Source organism: Ambystoma mexicanum, chromosome 3q, assembly GCF_040938575.1.
Source record: "Ambystoma mexicanum isolate Mex_15411 chromosome 3q, UKY_AmexF1_1, whole genome shotgun sequence".
Classification (NCBI taxonomy): domain Eukaryota; kingdom Metazoa; phylum Chordata; class Amphibia; order Caudata; family Ambystomatidae; genus Ambystoma; species Ambystoma mexicanum.
In genome coordinates this window covers 157,636,789-157,657,112 of record NC_090926.1, presented here as the reverse complement: position 1 = coordinate 157,657,112, position 20,324 = coordinate 157,636,789, and the positions used below count along the sequence as shown (strand labels likewise).

At 55.7% G+C, this 20,324-nt stretch overlaps 1 protein-coding gene across 2 annotated transcripts in view; it reads right to left on the bottom strand.

Moving 5' to 3' along the window:
- Positions 1-215: 215 nt before the first annotated feature.
- LETMD1 (LETM1 domain containing 1) overlaps positions 216-20,324 on the bottom strand; it is an 826,442-nt gene continuing 806,333 nt past the window's right edge. For both annotated transcript variants that reach the window (XM_069653372.1, XM_069653371.1), the window contains one exon: positions 216-1,649. In XM_069653372.1, coding sequence (XP_069509473.1) covers positions 1,576-1,649 — 74 coding nt within the window. In that variant the 3' untranslated portion in view covers positions 216-1,575. The remainder of the gene's footprint in view (positions 1,650-20,324) is intronic.

Sequence of the window (20,324 nt, the reverse complement as noted above, 5' to 3'; positions counted from 1 at the left end):
ATTTAAGAACATAAAGTGAAGCTAAAAACAGGTATTTTGAATGCAATGAATATATGTACCCAGTCTTATTTTCTCCCCACACCCCACCCGACCACCATATTGGCCCCACCTACCTACCTGCCATCATGTGCTCATTTGAATGACATGCTCTTAGCGACAACATCAATGCAAAGTGAAGTACAATGGCTTAGTTCACTTAATTTTGACAAACAGGGTTACATATATACTACCTGGTCTTTATTTACTTAAAACATATCCAAATGACAAATACAAGGCAGACAGGGTCATTATAAATTATTTACATGCATCTGTTCCCCCAGATTCAAACAGCAGAGTGGTATAAAAAAAGATAACTTCTATAGAACAGGGACTACACAAATCTGGAATAAGACAACAAAGAGGGAGGCATGAAAATTGTATCACTCATTTCTCACCACAGTCCCACAAGGAATATTTATGTGGTGCACATAAAATGCATTATTTCACGGTGTAGGTGTGTGAATGAACTCTTGATTAATTGGACCACAAGAGAATGCATCAGTGAATCCTGTTAGAATAATCTAACATAGTCTAGGCTGGATGGTGATCTATAAAACCTTTGAAACTAGATCAAATTGTTGTAGCTGTTCCGTAAACTCTGCTTTTAGTGTCTCCTCAGTGCATGGGCAGTTGTCTATGACAGGGAGCTTACATTTCTAAAAAGAAAACAAGAGAATGTTTCCCCATGTGAGGTGCGAATTGCTCATCCATACTTCTTTGCATGCAGGAACATTGAGTTCTCCATGTTGCAGGAGATGCAAAACTACAAGTACTAGAATTTAAAGAAAAGTAACTGTTCACGGGTGACATTAATGAACTTAATCTCTAAAGGAATGAGATCTATACTTTAAAGTCTTTGCAGTGAATACTCAAAATGGATATTCTAGTTGATCACTTGCATGGACATAGACCATCTGTGAGAGGAGTAATTAAAGCCGGAGGATAGTAACCTACACCAGTAACCCATCTATTGAGATTAAAGCGCACCAAAGCAGAAAGCTTCCGGAGTGTTCACCAAAAGCATCCAGCAGAGAGCACAGCCCAATTTCCAAAGGGATGGTGATGAGCATGGAACGAGTAAGGAGGCAGTATCACGCAACGTTTTTAGAACCAGTATTTCTCAGGCTTCCGATAGTCTACATGGCTTAACCTATAACACTGCAGCATCCAATAAATACTTATTTCCATGCAGCTAGCACCTGTAGAAGTTTATCAGCACTTCAGGATAGCCAGTTTGTGGAAAAACTTGGAAAAGAAAAGGTCTTCGGTTTTGGGCTGCAAGTTACCTCTGGGGGAAAAATCCTGATTTTCAAGTGAATATAGAACAATTGTTTTCACTGTTACTAGTACAGTCACCAGCCACGCCAAGCTGCACTAAACAGCCAATGCAACTTGGTTCATTTCAAGGCCTGTGTCTTGGTGTTTCGTGTTCGTAATTAATCCTCAGTGAGTATTAGATAAAGTCACTGATCAAAGTAATTTGTTTTGCATCTCTGCTTCCTTCGGCAAGCAGCTGTGTCCACAAAGGTAGTGTTGTCAATGTTTGATGGAATGGAGGTAGTTGGTGGACAGTAAAACCATACTGTGTAACAACAGCGAAGCCTCAGATTCTGAAAACAAAACAAGACAAATATAAGGGAAGCAATTGCAGGTGTTTCAACTACCTGGAGACATGTAGCAAGTAATTAAAACACATGTGTTCAACTAATAAGATAACATAAATAAAACAATCTCCAAATTAGCATAAAACAGTCAACAGTGACCATAAAAGTTCTTCAGATTCCTGCACGTGAACACTATAACCCTGTTCATCCATCGACAAATTCAGTCATGCACCATATGATCAACACAATGACATTGTGCAGTGAAATAATCTCCATCTCTGGAATGCGTTCCCAACCTTTGTGTGCAATCAAATTAATAATCTATTTTACATAAGCAAATAAACAATGGACAGGGTAAAAACCAACCACCATCAAGAAAGGGCCTATACGTAATTCAGTTTGTAGTGTGGCACTATGAGAGTATCCTCACTCACTCAGGATCAGCGATTAGATAAATCAGAGACACTGTGAGATATCAACAAGCTTATACCAAAGATATACATTTGAATACTATTAAAACATGAAAAGTACCAAACATTTCCTCTAACTATGCCTCCATTCCATGGTTTCGTCATAGTGTTCGATTATAATTGTAATCTATTCTTTCCTCCATGCTGCATGGGTGTCCCTTCCAAGGGACGTGAGACAGAACCTTTTTCACCAGAAAAAAACCTTCTTCCCCTTTAAATTTAGAGGCACGCAGTGGTGCGGCCCAGGGAGCATGCACTGCCCTGATTCCGCCCTCCGGCGCCACATCTCAGTCCCGCTTGATGAGTCGACAATAGATTTAACATTGCCTAATGATACCAGTATTGTTAGGGGCAAGGTTGGTGGGACGTATGGAGGAAAGGAGACTAAGGACTAGTCACTACGGTGAGTAACTTATAATTACTCTTATGTCCCGCCCCCTTTCCTCCATACTGCGATTACAACTGAATGTAGCCCCAGGGTGGAGAGGAGACCCTCATTAAGCAAATAGGTTCCTGAGAACCGCCTGTCCGAAAGCCGCATCATATCTAGAGCCGGCATCCAAACAGTAATGCTTGCAGAAAGCAGAAGGAGTGGCCCAAGTGGCTGCCCTGCTTATGACTTGCCAAGGGATATGGAGCTGGAATGCGATGGCCGTTGCCTTGGCCCTGACTGCATGGGCGTGCATGTTGGCCGTAAGCGGCTTGTGCGGGCCCTCATATGCTTCCTTGTTGGCTGTGACCATCCAGCAGAATATGGAGGCCTGATAACTTGGTCTTGAGCCTCTGAAAGTGACAAACGGGGCTCCCGATTTGCGGAAGCCCTTGGTCCTGTCCAAGTAAAATTTCAGGGCACGCCTGACATCCAGGCAGTGCAGCACTCTCTGTGCTTCTTCGTTGGGATCGGCAAAAAACGTAGGAAGGACTATTTCCTTGTTCAATTGGAAAGCCGACGGCACCTTAGGCAGAAATGATGGGTGTGTCCGTAGGACTACTTAGTCCCTGTGAAAGGTAGCATATGGTTCCGAGGCGACTAGCGCCTGGATTTTGCTGACTCTACGAGCCGAGGCCGACCAGCAAGGCCGTCTTTATGGTGAGCAGCCTGATGCCGGCAGATGCCATTGGCTGAAACGCCAGGGCGCCCAAGACTATGTTGAGATCCCACACTGGGTGTGGCCTCTTGACGGGCGGGTAGAGCCTTGCGAGCCCCGTCAAATGTTTCTTGAAGATAGGATTGGAGGAGGAGAAGAAGATCCCCTCCTCCGAATTCCTGTAAACCCTGATGGCTGTGAGGTATGTATGGCAGGTGTCCACCTGCACACCCGAGTGGGCGAGGAGCGTCGAAAAGGAGAGCACGTCGTCCAAAGTACATGCCAGAGGGTCGATTTCCTTGGAGTCTGCCCAGTGGCAGAATCTGGTCCATTTACTTTTATACTGGGCCCTGGTAGACTTGCTCCTTGCGCCCTGTATGATTTCCAGATTAGCCTGGGAGAGGCTGAGGTGCCTTAGGGTTACCTGTTCAGGCACCATGCTGTGAGGGCTAGCATTTGTGGCGTGGATGACCCTGACCCCCTGCTGCGCCAGAAGATGTGCTGGGCCCATCGGGAGGTGAATCGGAGGCATCTCCTTGAGGCTGAGCAGCTCCGGCCACCATGGAGTTATTAGAATGATGTTGAACTGGCGAGACTCCTTGATCTTGCAAATCACTCTGTGAATCAGCGGAGTGGGCGGGAAAGCGTAAGTCTTCATGCCGTTCCACTGAAGCCGAAATGTGTCGCACAGGGAGCCGGGGCCCTGTCCCTGCCAGGAAGCAAACGGAGCACTTCTTGTTGTGCCAGATGGCAAAGAGATCCACCTAGGGGATAAGCCCACCAATTTCAAATTTGCCTGAATAAAGAGGTTGTTTAGCTGCCACTCGTAATTGTCCGGCAGCAACCTGCTGAGCCTGTCCTCCTCCAAGTTGGATTCCCCCAGGAGGTGGACTGTCATGAGGTAGATGTCGTTTTCCAGGGCCCACATCATGATTGCCAGCCTGCACAGAGGAGGGATCTGGTGCCTCCCTGCTTGTTGACATGCTGGTTGAGTTGTCTGTCTGGATGAGGACAACCTTGCCCCTGAGAAGTGGGAGGAATGCTCTGAGCACTAACCAGATGGCGTTCAGCTCTAACCAATTGATGTGGTATTTCTGCTCCTGTCGGGTCCAGGTGCAATGGACCGAGAGATCGTCCAGGGTGGCTCCCCAGCCCTCGAGCGAGGAGTCTGCGGTGATGGTGGCCTGCGTGGAGGGAGGCCGAAAGGGCTTGCCTGTCCGTAGGTTGCAGTCCATGGAACACCATGTTAGGACCGGGTGGAGAGATGGAGGAATGTCGATCATCTCGGATGGAGAGCCCCGGTCCCCGATTCCATGAGGCCACGAACAGCTGAATCCTCCCCATCCTCAGTCTTGTGTGTGGGACGGCTAATAGGACCACCGCCAAGAGACCTAGCATATGCTGGTACCACCATGCTGAGGTCACTTCCCTGCTGAGAAAGTGGGTGGTGGCCCTCTTGATGGCCGAGATCTTGTCCTTCGACGGAAATACCTTCTTGGAGCACGTGTCTCAGATGAGGCCCAAGAATGCCAAGTTCTGCGAGGGTTGCAGCTGCAACTTCTTGTGATTGAGCAAAAAGCCCAGATTGTGCAGTGTGTTCTTAAGGGCATGGGAAGACTGGTGAACCGCTTCCAGAGATGTAGCCCTGACGAGCCAGTCGTCGAGGTATGGGTAGATGTGGAGGTCCTGCGCTCTGAGGAGGGCAGCCAAAGTATTCATGAGTCTGGTAAAGACCCCGGGGGCCGAGTTGAGGTCAAAAGGAAGGACCTTGTATTAGAAATGGTAGCCCATGATCCTGAACCAGAGGAAAGAAGGAACAAGTTACTTACCTGTAACTGTTGTTCTCCAGCATGGGTCTGGCATGGATTCACATGCTCATGAATATTCCCCGTCGTCAGGCTGGGAATCCTCGGTAAAGAAAAAACCAGTATCAGTTTCGTTTCTGATCTGTCTTTCGTAGTAGTAACCAATCACTGGTCTCTGCGTCATACTGACCACAGCCAATGACTGCCCTCTACCTAAGCCCTGCCTCTGGCAGCCATCTTCAGATTTGGAAGCACGTGAAGTGGCAGTATGACCAAGTGAAGAGCCGCAGAGGGGTAGGCAGGAGGGTTCGCATGTGAATCCATGCCAGACCCATGCTGGAGAACAACAGTTACAGGTAAGTAACTTGTTCCTTCTCCAGCATGGGGTCTGGCATGGAGTCACATGCTCATGAATAAAGAATACATAGCAGTACACACATGCACAACCACGGGAGGTGGCAAAGGCTCAACATTAAGCATTACATCAAACTCAACATTAAGCAATCTTACCTCCTCACCAGGCTCACCTCAGGCGAACAGGTTGCGCAGCACTGCTTGGCCGACCCTGGACTCCTGGAATCCCGACCGACGCAGTAGAATTTCGTGAAGGTGTGCGTCGACCTCCACGTAGCAGCCCTGCATATGTCCAGCAGGGCCACACCAGATAGGAACGCCGTGGTAGCTGCGATCGCTCTGGTGGAATGGGCTCTCGGACGGCCAGGCAGCGGTCGGTTTGCCAACCGATGACAGTACATGATACAGCCGGAGAGCCATCTGGAAATGGAAGCCTTCGAGAGAGCCTTCCCCTGATTGACAGGTCCAAAGTTCACAAAGAGTTGTGACGTCTTCCGAAAACACTTCGTGCGGTCCACGTAGAACTTCAGCGCTCTAGCCACATCAAGCGAGTGCAAAGTCCTCTCAGCCGGCGACGAAGGCGACGGGAAAAACACAGGCAACACCAAGGGTTCGTTGAGGTGGAAGTCCGACGGCACCTTGGGCATGAAGGAGGGGTGCGTCCTGAGCACCACCCTCGTGTCGTGAAAAGTCAATTATGGTGGCTTGCAAGATAGGGCCTGGATCTCTCCCACTCGTCGTGCGGAGGTGATGGCCACAAGAAACGCTGTTTTCCACGACAGGAACGTCAACGGGGCCGAGTGCAGAGGCTCGAACGGAGGTCCCATGAGCTTGGTCAGCACCACGTTGAGCTCCCACGCCGGGGCCGGAGCCTTCACCGGCGGGAACGATCTGAACAGTCCCTTCATGAACTCTTTCACCAGACGATGAGACCACAAGGACGTCCGCCCCGTGGTTCTGGTTTATCGGGAGATCGCAGCAAGATGAATCTTGATGGACGCGTGTGCCAGTCCAGCCTTGGCCAGCGTCAACAGGTACGGCAGTACTTGGGGAGCCGTAATCCTTAGAGGGTTAATCTTCTGTGCGTGGCACCAGACAGAGAACCTCTTCCATTTGTGTCCGTAGCATTTAAGAGTCGAGGACGCCCTGGCCTTTGCAAGAACCTCTCTGCAGTTGGCCGGTTTGTCGTATCCTCCAAACTCTAGCGCTGCAGGAGCCAGGCCTGCAAGTTCAGCGACTTCGGGTCGTGGTGGAGGATGGCGCCTTCTTCCCTGGAGAGCAGATCCGCGTCCACTGGCAGCTTGATTGACGGGGACGCTGACAAGTCCAGAAGGTCCGGGAACCATATCTGCCTCGGCCACGCAGGTACGACGAGGATCATCCTGCACCGTGACCTCTTGAGCTGGTTAATGAGCCGGATCAGCAGTGGCAGTGGAGGGAACGCGTATAGGAACAGGCCTTCCCAGGGGAACGAGAAAGCATCGCCCATGCTCCTCGGCTGGGGAAACCTGCTGGTGAACCTCCGGCACTTGGAGTTCGTCGCCGTCGCAAACAGGTCGATCTGGGTTGTGCCCCACCGTCGGAAGAGGCGATCCACTAGATCCTGCCGTAGTTCCCACTCGTGGCACGAGCGCAGCTCCCTGCTGAGTGAGAAAATGAGAAACGGCACCAGAAACATCCTTTGGGCGACGGCCCAATGCCACAGGTCCTGCGCCTCCTTGGACAGTGCTGGGGACCTGGTTCCGCCCTGTTTCCTGATGTAAAACATGGTGGTGGTGTTGTCGGTGAAGATCCTCACCACCTTGCCCTTGAGGGACGGAAGGAAGGACCTGAGGGCCCAAAACACTGCACAGAGCTCCAGGACGTTGATATGGAGGGACTTCTCCGTCGGGAGCCAAAGGCCTCTCGCGTGCAGATTTTCGGTGCGCTCCCCACCCTTCCAGGGAGGCATCCGTGGTCACTGTCTCCGGGTGGCCTGGGGTCTGGAAGTCCATGCCCGCCGTCAGATGCGCGCGGGTGCCCCACCACTGGATCGCTCGTCGGAAACGCTCGTTGAGTGTGATCCTCTCCTCGAAGTCGCCCGTCGTTTGGATCCAGCGCGCGTTCATGAACTCCTGCAACGGGCGCATCTGGAGCCTGCACATGGGAATGAGGTAGATGCAAGAAGACATCATTCCGAGGAGGGACTTGATGGACCTCACCTTGGCCGCGTCGGCAACCAACATCTGTTGTACCTTGCCCAGGATGGCCCTGGTCCTTTCCTCCGACGGGGAGGCCAGAAGGGACACTGTGTCGAGCTTCGCTCCCAGAAACAGTGCGTCTTGCGCAGGTACCAGGTGGGACTTGGCGTAGTTCACGGAGAATCCCAGGTCCGTGAGAAGTTGGACGGTCCTTGCCATGTGCTCCACGGCGAGCTCCCTCGTCTTGGCTCGGATGAGCCAGTCGTCCAGGTAGGGGTAGACGTGGATCCCCTCTCAGCGCAGCTGCGCCGCCACTGGTGCAAGGCACTTGGTGAATACCCTGGGTGCTGACCGTAGACCGAAGGGAAGGGCTCTGAACTGATAGTGACGCCCTTGGACCACGAACCTGAGAAATTTTCGGTGCCCCTTTAGGATGGGAATATGGAAGTAGGCATCCTCCAAATCCAACGACGACATGAAGTCGCCCTCCTCCAGCTGACCCAGGACGTGCTGGAGGGTGACCATCCGGAACTTCTGTGCCTTGATGAACTTGTTCAGCCGTCGTAGGTCTAGGATGGGGCGCCATCCTCCCGTCTTCTTCTTCACGAGGAAGTATCTTGAGTAAACTCCATAGCCCCGAAGCCTCTTTGGGACGAGTTCGATGGCGCCCTTCCTGAGCATCGCCTTTACCTCCCGGAGAAGCTGAGGGACGTGGAGCTCTTTCCTGGCCACAGGGGGGACGCGCGGGCACCTTCTTTGAAACTCGAGCGCGTGGCCCTGGGCTAGGGCGTCCAGCACCCAACGGTCGGTGGAGATGGACTCCCACATGCTGATGAAGCTCGCCAGCCGGCCTCCCACCGGGGTGCTTCGGTGGGGGCCCGACCCCACGGCCGGTTCAATCCTGCTTAGACGAGGCTTTGCCGCCTTGACCTCCTTGGCGACGACGGCGGGGTCTGCCTGACTTTCCTCGTCCCCTGTAAGCTTCCTGAGACGACGAACGGGCCGCTTGACGGTAGGTGGAAAATCCGCCGCCGGAACCTTTGGAGGCGCCCTTGCCTCTGCCGCTCCGAAAGGGCGGCCGCCGTTGCTGGAGAACCCCGAGCGCCCGGGCCGTCTCCGTGTCCGCTTTAATGGCTTGAAGGGAATAGTCCACTGTTTTCCCAAACAGGTTGTTCCCATCGAACGGCATGTCCAGGACTCTGGTCTGTACGTCTTGACGAAAGTCAGTAGCCTTGAGCCATCCACGGCGCCTAAGGCACACGCCGTTGCCCAACTGGCGAAATCCAGTGTCGGCGATGTCCGTCGCAATCCTGATGGCGTGGTCCGACGCCACCTCACCTTCCTGCAAGATCTCCAGGGCATCCGCCCTCTTGTCGTCCGGTAGGAAGTCCAGCAGGGGAGCCAGTTTGTACCACAGCTCCCTGTCGTAGCGGGCTACGATAGCCAAGGCGTTAGCCGCCTTAATCGTCGTCGCTGCAGACGAGATGACCCTGCGCCCCATTGTGTCCAATTTCTTTGCCTCGCCGTCCGGCGGGGAAGTCGACGTGGAGGCCGCACCCCCCCCGCTTTCTTCCTGGCCGCCGCGGAGACGACGGAGTCCGGGGTAGGCTGTACCCGGAGGCACAAGGGGGCCGCGTCCGGGACCCGGTACTTCTTCTCGTACCGGTCTCTTCTAGCCGGCGTCGTGGATGGGTTCTTGAGGAGGGCTAGGCCCTCATCCCAAATATCGTCCAGTAGAGGTACCGCGAGGACCGTCTTCCTCTTGGCCTCGCGCCGCTGATAAAGGAAACCTTCCTTCTTCTTCTCCTCCGGGCAGAGCTGGAAGAGCTCGGATGCCCTGGCGATCATGGAGTGAAAAGATCCAATCTCGTCGGGCGGGGAAGCCCGGGGGGAGGAGACGACGGCAGATCCTCGTCGTACACCTCGTCATCCGTACCCGTCGCGGCCGTGGTCAGTCCCCGTATCATCCCCTCGAGACGTGGACGGAGAGGAGGGCTGAACGGGGCGCGACGGCTGAAAAGGAGGTGGAGGGTGAATCCTTCTTTTCTTAGGAGGGGGGCTGCCCGAAGGGCCTGGTTCCGGGTCCCCCGACGGGAGTGGTTCCTCCACTGGTAATGGCAGTCTCGTCCTTATCTCTGAGCATAAGGACTGTATAGCCAACAAAATGGCCGCCGAGTTGTCTTGCGGCACTGGCAGAGGGGAATCCGACGGGCGGTCAGGGGCCCCGTCGGTACCCTCGACGATATCGTCGTCTCCTGCGCCGGGATCCCTCCCGACGGGCTGGTCTTCTTCCACGCCAATGCCGTGGCTTAAGACCTCGATCAGTTCTTCCTCAGAGGTTGAGGCCGAATCCACAACGACCTCCTGCCCCCCCTTTTTCTTCTCCGTCGGAGGTTTCATGGGGGTCCTGTCGATGGGCATAAAAGAGGACTCCCTCCGCGGTGGCAGGGAGACTCTGAGCCCCGAGGTCGCCACCACTGGTGTAGCCTCCACATGCTGAGCCAGGGCCGCCGCGACTGTCTCAATAGAGGCCTTGGCCGGATGGATTAAGGCTTTCACCACCTTAAGTGCGCTCACCGCCTTCTCCTTGAGGGGGGGGACACTGCCTCGCTCCCCCTCCGCCTTCGAGCTCGACCGGGGCCTCTCCAGGAGCTTCGCCGGGTGCTCGGCCTTCCTCTTACCCGACCCAGAGCGTTGGCTCGTGGTTGATGGTGCCGGGGAGGGTGCGCCCTGCCTGGCGCCCGTAGAGCCCGACCGTTCGGCGCTACCGGTGCCAGCGGACTCGCGGTGCTTGGCCTTATGTTGGACCCCCGTCGCCGGAGCGTCCTCAAAGGTCTTAGAAGACCGCTCGAATTTCTTCCTCTTCTTCTCGCCGGACGGGCTCTTCCCTTCCAGCCAGTTGGCGAGACGTTGATGGCGGTCCTTCATGGTCCGCTCCGACATGTTTCCGCAAAACGCACAGTCCTTCTCCACGTGCGTCTTGTCCTCATGTAGGCAGTAAAGACAAAAGGAGTGTTCGTCTTCCTTAAAGACATTCTGCAGCTGGCATCCAGGGCAGACCCTGAACAGCTTTCCGGGCGTCGAGCTTCCCTTCTCCTGGGCCATGACCGAGATGGGCCTGAGAAACTTCTGGAGTCCTCCAAAAGCGTAGCTCGACGAATCTTCACCCTTGAGGGGCGTGGACGAATCCGACAAGGGTCCCTGTTGATTGGATGGAGAGTCGGTGGAGGTTGAGGCTCTTTTGACCGAAAAAAACAAAGTTTTTGAGAAAAAACGTGAAAAAATAGCACTAACGCTCGAGAGCAATAGCACGAGGATCCCAACACATGAACGTGCGGTAAAAATCTGAAGATGGCTGCCAGAGGCGGGGCTTAGTTAGAGGGCAGTCATTGGCTGTGGTCAGTATGACGCAGAGACCAGTGATTGGTTACTACTACGAAAGACAGATCAGAAACGAAACTGATACTGGTTTTTTCTTTACCGAGGATTCCCAGCCTGACGACAGGGAATATTCATGAGCATGTGAATCCATGCCAGACCCCATGCTGGAGAACAATGGGACTGCCAAATCGGGACGTGTAGATACGCGTCCTTCAGATCCAAGGAGCACATCTAGTCTCCCTTGCACAATGTCTCTGCTATAAAAGCTGGCGTAACCATCTTGAATTTTGAGTAAGGGTAAGGAGAGGATGATGGTGGAAAGGTCCAGCACAACTCTCAGGCCCGCCTGGTTCTTCTTCTGAATGGGAAAATCCTGGAGTAAAAGCACAAGCCACGCATGGAAGGCTGGGAATACCACCACTGCTTGGCTCTCTACGAGCGACCAGATCTCTGCGAGAAGAGTTGCTGTCCCAACTTGAGGGAGGAGATGGGTAGGCGGTAACCATGGCGGTAACCACTGGATACTATGGAGAGGATCTAAGGGTCCGCAAAATTCTGGTGCCAGAAATGTGCATGGAGAGCAAGCCTGCCCCCCCACTGGAGACACGTGGACCCGAAGGGGCATGTCATGCCTTCTTTTCCCTCAGAGGCTGCTGCGGAGGAGGGGGACTGGAAAAAGCCGTTTTGGAGTCGGCGAGCGGTCAGTCTGCCTGGATCGCCGTTCCTGGAAGCCGCAGAACCCTCTGTACGTACGCCCCTTGTTGGAGAGCTGCTGTGACTGGGTGTAAGATTTGGGCGTGGTCTTTGTCAAGATGGATAAAGACTTGGCCGTCTGTGAGCTGTTTCTCTTTTTGTCCAGCTCTTTGTCCGTGGTGGAGTGGAAGAGTCCCCTCCCTCCCCCCCTCGAACAGCTGGTCTAATATGCGTTCCTGGACATACGGGTTGAATTTCGTTGCACAGAGCCAGGCTGTCCTTCTCATGTCCGTGGCAATAAAGATGGCACAGCCAGAGGTGTCAATATGGGCCACTGTGGATTCCATGAGGTCCTGTGCCACCAGCTTGGCTTCAGCCAGTCATGCCTTCAAACGTGATTGGCTCTGCGTAGGGAGATCTGGGAGGAAGTCTGCAATTTTGCCGCCATAAACTTTGGTTAGCAGCAGCCAGCATGGCATCGGCATTGGCCTGACTAAGATGCAAGGACGTGTTGGAATCCAGCTTCTTCCCGTACGCCTCCAAGATCTTCTCCTCCTTGCCTAGCAGCGTCGCCGAGGAGGAGGCCGAGGACGACTGAGGCTTTGAGTATAGTGATCCTGCAGCGATCACCGAGGAGTGTGGCTGAGGATGGGCCGATAGCAAGAGTCTATCCCCCCCCCCCCCATCTGCCTGTACTTGGCGTCCAGGCGTCGATTGACCAGCTGGACAGAGTGAGGATTCAGACAACCCTTCTTGGCCAGGGAGACTACATCGGTCTGCAGTGCAATTCCTGTTTTGGCCGAGGGGTGTCGCGTGAGGACTTCAGCAAGCACCCCCACCGCTGGTTGCTCGACTTCGGGTTGAGGTAGGCCAAGGTACTTCGCCAGCCCCGCAAGATGTTCGTGGAAGGCCCTGGCTGAGGATGGCATGTCCGAATCCTCCTCCTCATCCGTATCCTGTGGGTCAGGAGGATCCTGCGTAGGTGGAGGAGTAGCGGGAGCCAAAGGCTAGGGTACGGGGGCCAGAGCCTGAGGTGGCGGCTGGTACGCAACTGCCTGAGGAATTGGCTGGGGAGCCGGAGGCAGAGGCTGCGCCGGGGCCAGGGGCGCTGGCAGAGGAGCCTGTGGTGCCGGTAGCATCGGAGGGAGCATGTCCATTATGGCCTCCCTGAGCATAACCCACATCCGAGGGGACTTCATGAGCCCGATGAACCTCTCCAAAAACCTGTCTTCACAGGCCGGAGGAGTGGCAGGGGGATACAGACGGGGTAGAGGGAAACTACTGGAACCGCTGCATACCCTGCCCGTTCGGACGCAGAGGGAACCTGCCCATCGCAAATGAAGGATAGGCTGTAAGCCACATACCTGGTTGAGGCCAGTCCCACCTTGACACTCGTTCTTAGCTGAACTCCTGGATTGGCGTCGGACGGGTGCCGATGTCTGGCGCGGCAGCCATTTTGTCGAGCTGCCTGCCACGTGCCTGCGTCGTGTTGCTCGGCTTGCTGGGCCCAGCCTGTGGATTGCGAGGCCTACCCTGCTCCTCTGGCTTAGACCCGGTAGGTGTGACACCCTTGGCCCATGGGCCAGTGGAGCTGCCTTTAGGTGCACCCTCGGCCGTATTGCCGATACTAGGACATGGCCCCTCAGGCATAATGCTGATAAAAGGGCGGAGCCCCTCGGGTGTAGACCCGGTCAAAGAACCTTGTGGTCCATCAACACTGTCACCGGGAGGATCACAGGATCCCTCGGCCAGTAGGCCAGTAGCTGGAGCAGCCTCGGTGCACGCGCTGGTACAAGGACCTGAGCGGTCCCTCCCACGTGGGCGAGTCCTTGGGAAGGAGTCTCCCTTGCGGAGTGCTATGGAAAACAGAGGCCCTACCTTGGGCCTGGCTCGATATTTCACGAAGTTCTCGAGGTCCTCTGGAGGCAACTTCTGGAAGAGCTCCCTCTACCTGGCTAGTCTTTTCTTCAGCGTCCTCGATTAAAGAGCGTTGCACGCTGTACAAGCTTGCCAACCGTGGTCTGGACCAAGGCAACGTAGGCAGAGGGCGTAGGGGTCTGAAGTTGGGAAGAGCCCGTCGCAGGATGGACACCTGCTGAACCCTGTGGAAGTCGACATGCGCAGGGAGGAGTGTGACGCCTGAGGACCGAGCTCCTGAATGATAAAAAAAGACAAAAATGACAAAGAGAAGAAGTATCCTCGCGTGGAATTCCGAAGCCAAACCCAGGAGCGCTGGTGATTTCGGCCCGTTCCCGTCAACGCGGACAAGGGGACTAGGGTGTGGCGCCAGAGGGCGGAGTCAGGGAACACACCCTCACGCGCCCCTAAATTTAAAGGGGAAGAAGGTTTTTTTCTGGTGAAAAAGGTTCTGTCACCCGTCCCTTGCAAGGGACACCCATGCAGTATGGAGGAAAGGGGAAGGGACGTAAGAGTATCATATGTGTTATATGAGATTTCTCTTTTTTCTTCCTAAGATATGAGGCTAGCATTTTGCCCGCTTTGTTAGATCCATTGTGGAATTTGGTTCTGCATCTGAGAATAGAATTAGCCGCTTTATCAGTGCTGGGTTTATTGAATTCAATGCATTTAGGTCTTTAATCATAAGGTCTTTTAGAATGTTAGGCTCTGGGTTTGCATTATAAGATTGTTCAAGGCTTTTTATTGACGCGAAGAGAGTGTTATAAGTGTATCCAGATTTCCTTTTTTTAATGGCAACATATGGAACAAGTTACTTACCTGTAACTGTTGTTCTCCAGCATGGGTCTGGCATGGATTCACATGCTCATGAATATTCCCCGTCGTCAGGCTGGGAATCCTCGGTAAAGAAAAAACCAGTATCAGTTTCGTTTCTGATCTGTCTTTCGTAGCAATAACCAATCACTGGTCTCTGCGTCATACTGACCACAGCCAATGACTGCCCTCTACCTAAGCACCGCCTCTGGCAGCCATCTTCAGATTTGGAAGCACGTGAAGTGGCAGTATGACCAAGTGAAGAGCCGCAGAGGGGTAGGCGGGAGGGTTCGCATGTGAATCCATGCCAGACCCATGCTGGAGAACAACAGTTACAGGTAAGTAACTTGTTCCTTCTCCAGCATGGGGTCTGGCATGGATTCACATGCTCATGAATAAAGAATACATAGCAGTACACACATGCACAACCACGGGAGGTGGCAAAGGCTCAACATTAAGCATCACATCAACTCAACATTAAGCATCTTACCTCCTCACCCGGCTCACCTCAGGCGAACAGGTTGCGCAGCACTGCTTGGCCGACCCTGGACTCCTCCCTGGAATCCCGGTCGACGCAGTAGAATTTCGTGAAGGTGTGCGTCGACCTCCACGTAGCAGCCCTGCATATGTCCAGCAGGGGCACACCAGATAGGAACGCCGTGGTAGCTGCGATCGCTCTGGTGGAATGGGCTCTCGGACGGCCAGGCAGCGGTCGGTTTGCCAACCGGTGACAGTACATGATACAGCCGGAGAGCCATCTGGAGATGGAAGCCTTCGAGAGAGCCTTCCCCTGATTGACAGGTCCAAAGTTCACAAAGAGTTGTGACGTCTTCCGAAAACCCTTCGTGCGATCCACGTAGAACTTCAGCGCTCTAGCTACATCCAGCGAGTGCAAAGTCCTCTCAGCCGGCGACGAAGGCGACGGGAAGAACACAGGTAACACCAAGGGTTCGTTGAGATGGAAGTCCGACGGTACCTTGGGCATGAAGGAGGGGTGCGTCCTGAGCACTACCCTCGTGTCGTGGAAAGTCAAGTACGGGGCCTTGCAGGAAAGGGCCTGGATCTCTCCCACTCGTCGTGCGGAGGTGATGGCCACGAGAAAAGCTGTCTTCCACGATAGAAACTTCAACGGGGCCGAGTGCAGAGGCTCGAACGGAGGTCCCATGAGCTTGGTCAGCACCACGTTGAGCTCCCACGCCGGGGCCGGAGCCTTCACCGGCGGGAACGATCTGAATAGTCCCTTCATGAACTCTTTCACCAGACGATGAGACCACAAGGACGTCCGCCCCGTGGTTCTGGTGTATCGGGAGATCGCAGCAAGATGAATCTTGATGGACGCGTGTGCCAGTCCAGCTTTGGCCAGCGTCAGCAGGTACGGCAGTACTTGGGGAGCCGTAATCCGTAGAGGGTTAATCTTCTGTGCGTGGCACCAGACAGAGAACCTCTTCCATTTGTGTCCGTAGCATTTAAGAGTCGAGGACGCCCTGGCCTTTGCAAGAACCTCTCTGCAATCGGCCGGTATGTCGTATCCTCCAAACTCTAGCGCTGCAGGAGCCAGGCCTGCAAGTTCAGCGACTTCGGGTCGTGGTGGAGGATGGCGCCTCCTTCCCTGGAGAGTAGGTCTGCGTCCGCCGGCAGCTTGATCGGCGGGGACGCTGACAAGTCCAGAAGGTCCGGGAACCATATCTGCCTCGGCCACGCAGGTGCGACGAGGATCATCCTGCACCGTGACCTCTTGAGCTGGTTGACGAGCCGGATTAGCAGAGGCAAGGGAGGGAACGCGTAGAGGAACAGGCCCTCCCAGGGGAACGAGAAAGCATCGCCCATGCTCCTCGTCTGGGGAAACCTGCTGGCGAACCTCCGGCACTTGGTGTTCGTCGCCGTCGCGAACAGGTCGATCTGGGGTGTGCCCCACCGTCGGAAGAGGCGATCCACCAGATCCTGCCGTAGTTCCCACTCGTGGCACGAGCGCAGCTCCCTGCTGAGTGAGTCGGCGATGGTGTTTTTTATCCCTGCCAGATGAAACGGCACCAGAAAAATCCCTTGGGCGACGGCCCAATGCCACAGGTCCTGCGCCTCCTTGGACAGCGCTGGGGACCTGGTTCCGCCCTGTTTCCTGATGTAAAACATGGTGGTGGTGTTGTCGGTGAAGATCCTCACCACCTTGCCCTTCAGGGACGGAAGGAAGGACCTGAGGGCCCAAAACACTGCACGGAGCTCCAGGACGTTGATATGCAGGGACTTCTCCGTCGGGAGCCAGAGTCCCCTCGCGTGCAGATTTTCGGTGTGCGCTCCCCACCCTTCCAGGGAGGCATCCGTGGTCACAGTCTCCTGGTGGGCTGGGGTCTGGAAGTCCATGCCCGCCGTCAGATGCGCGCGGGTGCCCCACCACCGTATCGCTCGCCGGAAACTCTCGTCGAGCTTGATCCTTTCTTCGAAGCTGCCCGTCGTCTGGATCCAGCGCGCATCCAGGAATTCTTGCAACGGGCGCATCCGGAGCCTGCACATGGGAATGAGGTAGATGCAGGAAGACATCATCCCGAGGAGGGACTTGATGGATCTCACTTTGGCCGCGTCGGCCACCAGCATCCGTTGCACCTTGCCCAAGATGGTCCTGGTCCTCTCCTCCGACGGGGAGGCCAGAAGGGACACTGTGTCGAGCCTCGCTCCCAGAAACAGTGCGACTTGCGCGGGCACCAGGTGGGATTTGGTGTAGTTCACGGAGAATCCCAGGTCCGTGAGGAGTTGGACGGTCCTTGCCGTGTGGACCACGGCGAGCTCCTTCGTCTTGGCGCGGATGAGCCAGTCGTCCAAGTAGGGGTAGACGTGAATCCCCTCGCGGCGCAGCTGCGCCGCCACCGGTGCGAGGCACTTGGTGAATACCCTGGGTGCCGACCGCAGTCCGAAGGGAAGGGCTTTGAACTGGTAATGACGCCCTTGGACCACGAACCTGAGGAATTTTCGGTGCCCCTTTAGGATTGGAATGTGGAAGTAGGCATCCTCCAAATCCAACGACGACAGGAAGTCTCCTTCCTCCAGTTGACCCAGGACGTGCTGTAAGGTGACCATCCGGAACTTCTGCGCCTTGATGAACTTGTTCAGCCGTCGCAGGTCTAGGATGGGGCGCCATCCTCCCGTCTTCTTCTTCACGAGGAAGTATCGCGAGTAGACTCCGGAGCCCCGAAGCCTCTTTGGGACGAGTTCGATGGCGCCCTTTCTGAGCATCGCCTTTACCTCCAGGAGAAGTTGAGGGACGTGAAGTTCTCTCCTGGCCACGGGGGGGACGCGCGGGCACCTTCTTTGAAACTCGAGCGCGTGGCCCCGGGCCAGGGCGTCCAGCACCCAACGGTCGGTGGAGATGGACTCCCACACGCTGACGAAGCCCGCCAGCCGGCCTCCCACCGGGGTGCTTCGGTGGGGGCCCGACCCCACGGCCGGTTCAATCCTGCTTGGACGCGGCCTTGCCGCCTTGACCTCCTTGGCGACGACGGCGGGGTCCGCTAGACTTGCCTCGTCCTCTGTAGGCCTCTTGCGACGACGAGCGGGCCGCTTGACGGTAGGAAGCGAAACCGCCACCGGAACCTTTGGAGGCGCCCTTGCCTCCGCCGCTCCGAAAGGGCGTCCGTCGTTGCTGCAGGACTCCCAGGGCCCGGGCCGTCTCAGTATCCGCCTTGATGGCCTGGAGGGAATCGTCCACCGTCTTCCCAAACAGGTTGTTCCCGTCGAAGGGCATGTCCAGGACTCTGGTCTGGACGTCCTGCCGAAAATCCGTAGCTTTGAGCCATCCACGACGTCGAAGGCAAACGCCGTTGCCTAGCTGGCGGAACCCAGCGTCGGCGATGTCCGTCGCCACGGTGATGGCGTGGTCCGAAGCCACTTCACCTTCCTGGAGGATCTCAAGGGCCTCAGCCCTCTTGTCGTCCGGCAGAAAATCCAGCAGGGGAGCCATCTTGTACCAGAGCTCCCTGTCGTAGCGGGCCACGATAGCCAAGGCGTTGGCCGCTTTAATCGTCGTCGCTGCCGACGAGATGACTCTACGTCCCATAGCATCCAATTTCTTTCCCTCGCCGTCCGGCGGGGAAGTCGATGTGGAGGCCGCACCCCCCCCCGCTTTCTTCCTGGCCGCCGCGGAGACGACGGAGTCCGGGGTAGGCTGCGCCCGGAGGCATAGGGGGGCCGTGTCCGGGACCCGGTACTTCTTCTCGTACCGGTCTCTTCTAGCTGGCGTCGTGGAAGGGTTCTTGAGGAGGGAAAGGCCCTCATCCCAAATGTCGTCCAACAGAGGCACTGCGAGGACCGTCTTCCTCTTGGCCTCGCGCCGCTGATAAAGGAAGCCTTCCTTTTTCTTCTCCTCGGGGCAGAGTTGAAAAAGCTCGGAAGCCCTGGAGATCATGGAATGGAAAGATCCGATCTCGTCGGGCGGAGAAGCCCTGGTGGGGGGCGACGACGGAAAATCCTCGTCGTATGCCTCGTCGTCCGTACCCGTCGCTGCCGTGTCAGTCCCCGTATCATCCCCTCGGGTGGACGGGGAGGAGGGCTGGACGGGGCGCGACGGTTGAAAAGGAGGTGGAGGATGGATCCTTCTTTTCTTGGCAGGGGGAACACCAGAAGGTCCCGGTTCTGGATCCCCCGACGGGAGAGGTTCCTCCGTCGGTAACGGTAGCCTCGTCCTTATCTCAGTGCATAAGGACTGTATGGCCAACAAAATGGCCGCCGAGTTGTCTCGCGGCGCTGGCAGAGGGGAATCCGACGGGCGAGCAGGGGCCCCGTCGGCATCCTCGACGATGTCGTCGTCGTCGCCTGCGTCGGGACCCATTCCGACGGGCTGGTCTTGTTCCACGCCTAGGCCGTGGCTTAAGACCTCGACCAGCTCTTCTTCTGAGGTTGAGGCCGAATCTACGACGACGCCCTGCCCCCCCTTCTTCTCCACGGAGGGTTTCACGGGGGTCCTATCGATGGGCATAAAAGAAGACTCCCTCCGAGGAGGCAGGGAGATTCTGGGCCCTGAGGTCGCCACCACTGGAGTAGCCTCCACAGGCTGGGCCAGGGCCGCCGCGACCGTTTCGATAGAGGGCTTGGTCGGATGGATCAAGGCCTTCACCACCCTAGGTGCGCTCACCGCCTTGTCCTTGAGGGAGGGGGCACTGCCACGCTCCTCCTCTGCCTTCGAGCTCGACCGGGGCCTCTCCAGGAGCTTCGCCGGGTGCTCGGCCTTCCTCTTACCCGACCCAGAGCGTTGGCTCGTGGTTGATGGTGCCGGGGAGGGTGCGCCCTGCCTGGCGCCCGTAGAGCCCGACCGTTCGGCGCTCCCGGTGCCAGCGGACTCGCGGTGCTTGGCCTTATGTTGGGCCCCCGTCGCCGGGGCGCCCTCAAAGGTCTTAGAAGACCGCTCGGATTTCTTCTTCTTCTCGCCAGACGGGCTCTTACCCTGCAGCCAGTTGGCGAGACGTTGATGACGGTCCTTCATGGTCCGTTCCGACATGTTGCCGCAAAACGCACAGTCCTTCTCCACGTGCGTTTTGTCCTCATGAAGGCAGTAAAGGCAGAAAGAGTGTTCGTCCTCCTTAAAGACGTTCTGCAGCTGGCATCCAGGGCAGACCCTGAACAGCTTTCCGGGCGTCGAGCTTCCCTTCTCCTGGGCCATCTCCGAGGCCGGGCCTGAGAAGCTTCTGGAGTCCTCCGAAGCGTAGCTCGACGAAATCTTCACCCTTGAGGGGCACAGATGAATCCGACACGGGTCCCCGTAGATCGGATGTAGGATCGGTGGAGCTTGAGGCTCTTTGACCGAAGAATCGAAGTTTTTGTGAAAAAAGCGCGAAAAAATAGCACTAACGCTCGAGAGCAATAGCACGAGGATCCCAACACATGAACGTGCGGTAAAAATCTGAAGATGGCTGCCAGAGGCGGTGCTTAGGTAGAGGGCAGTCATTGGCTGTGGTCAGTATGACGCAGAGACCAGTGATTGGTTATTGCTACGAAA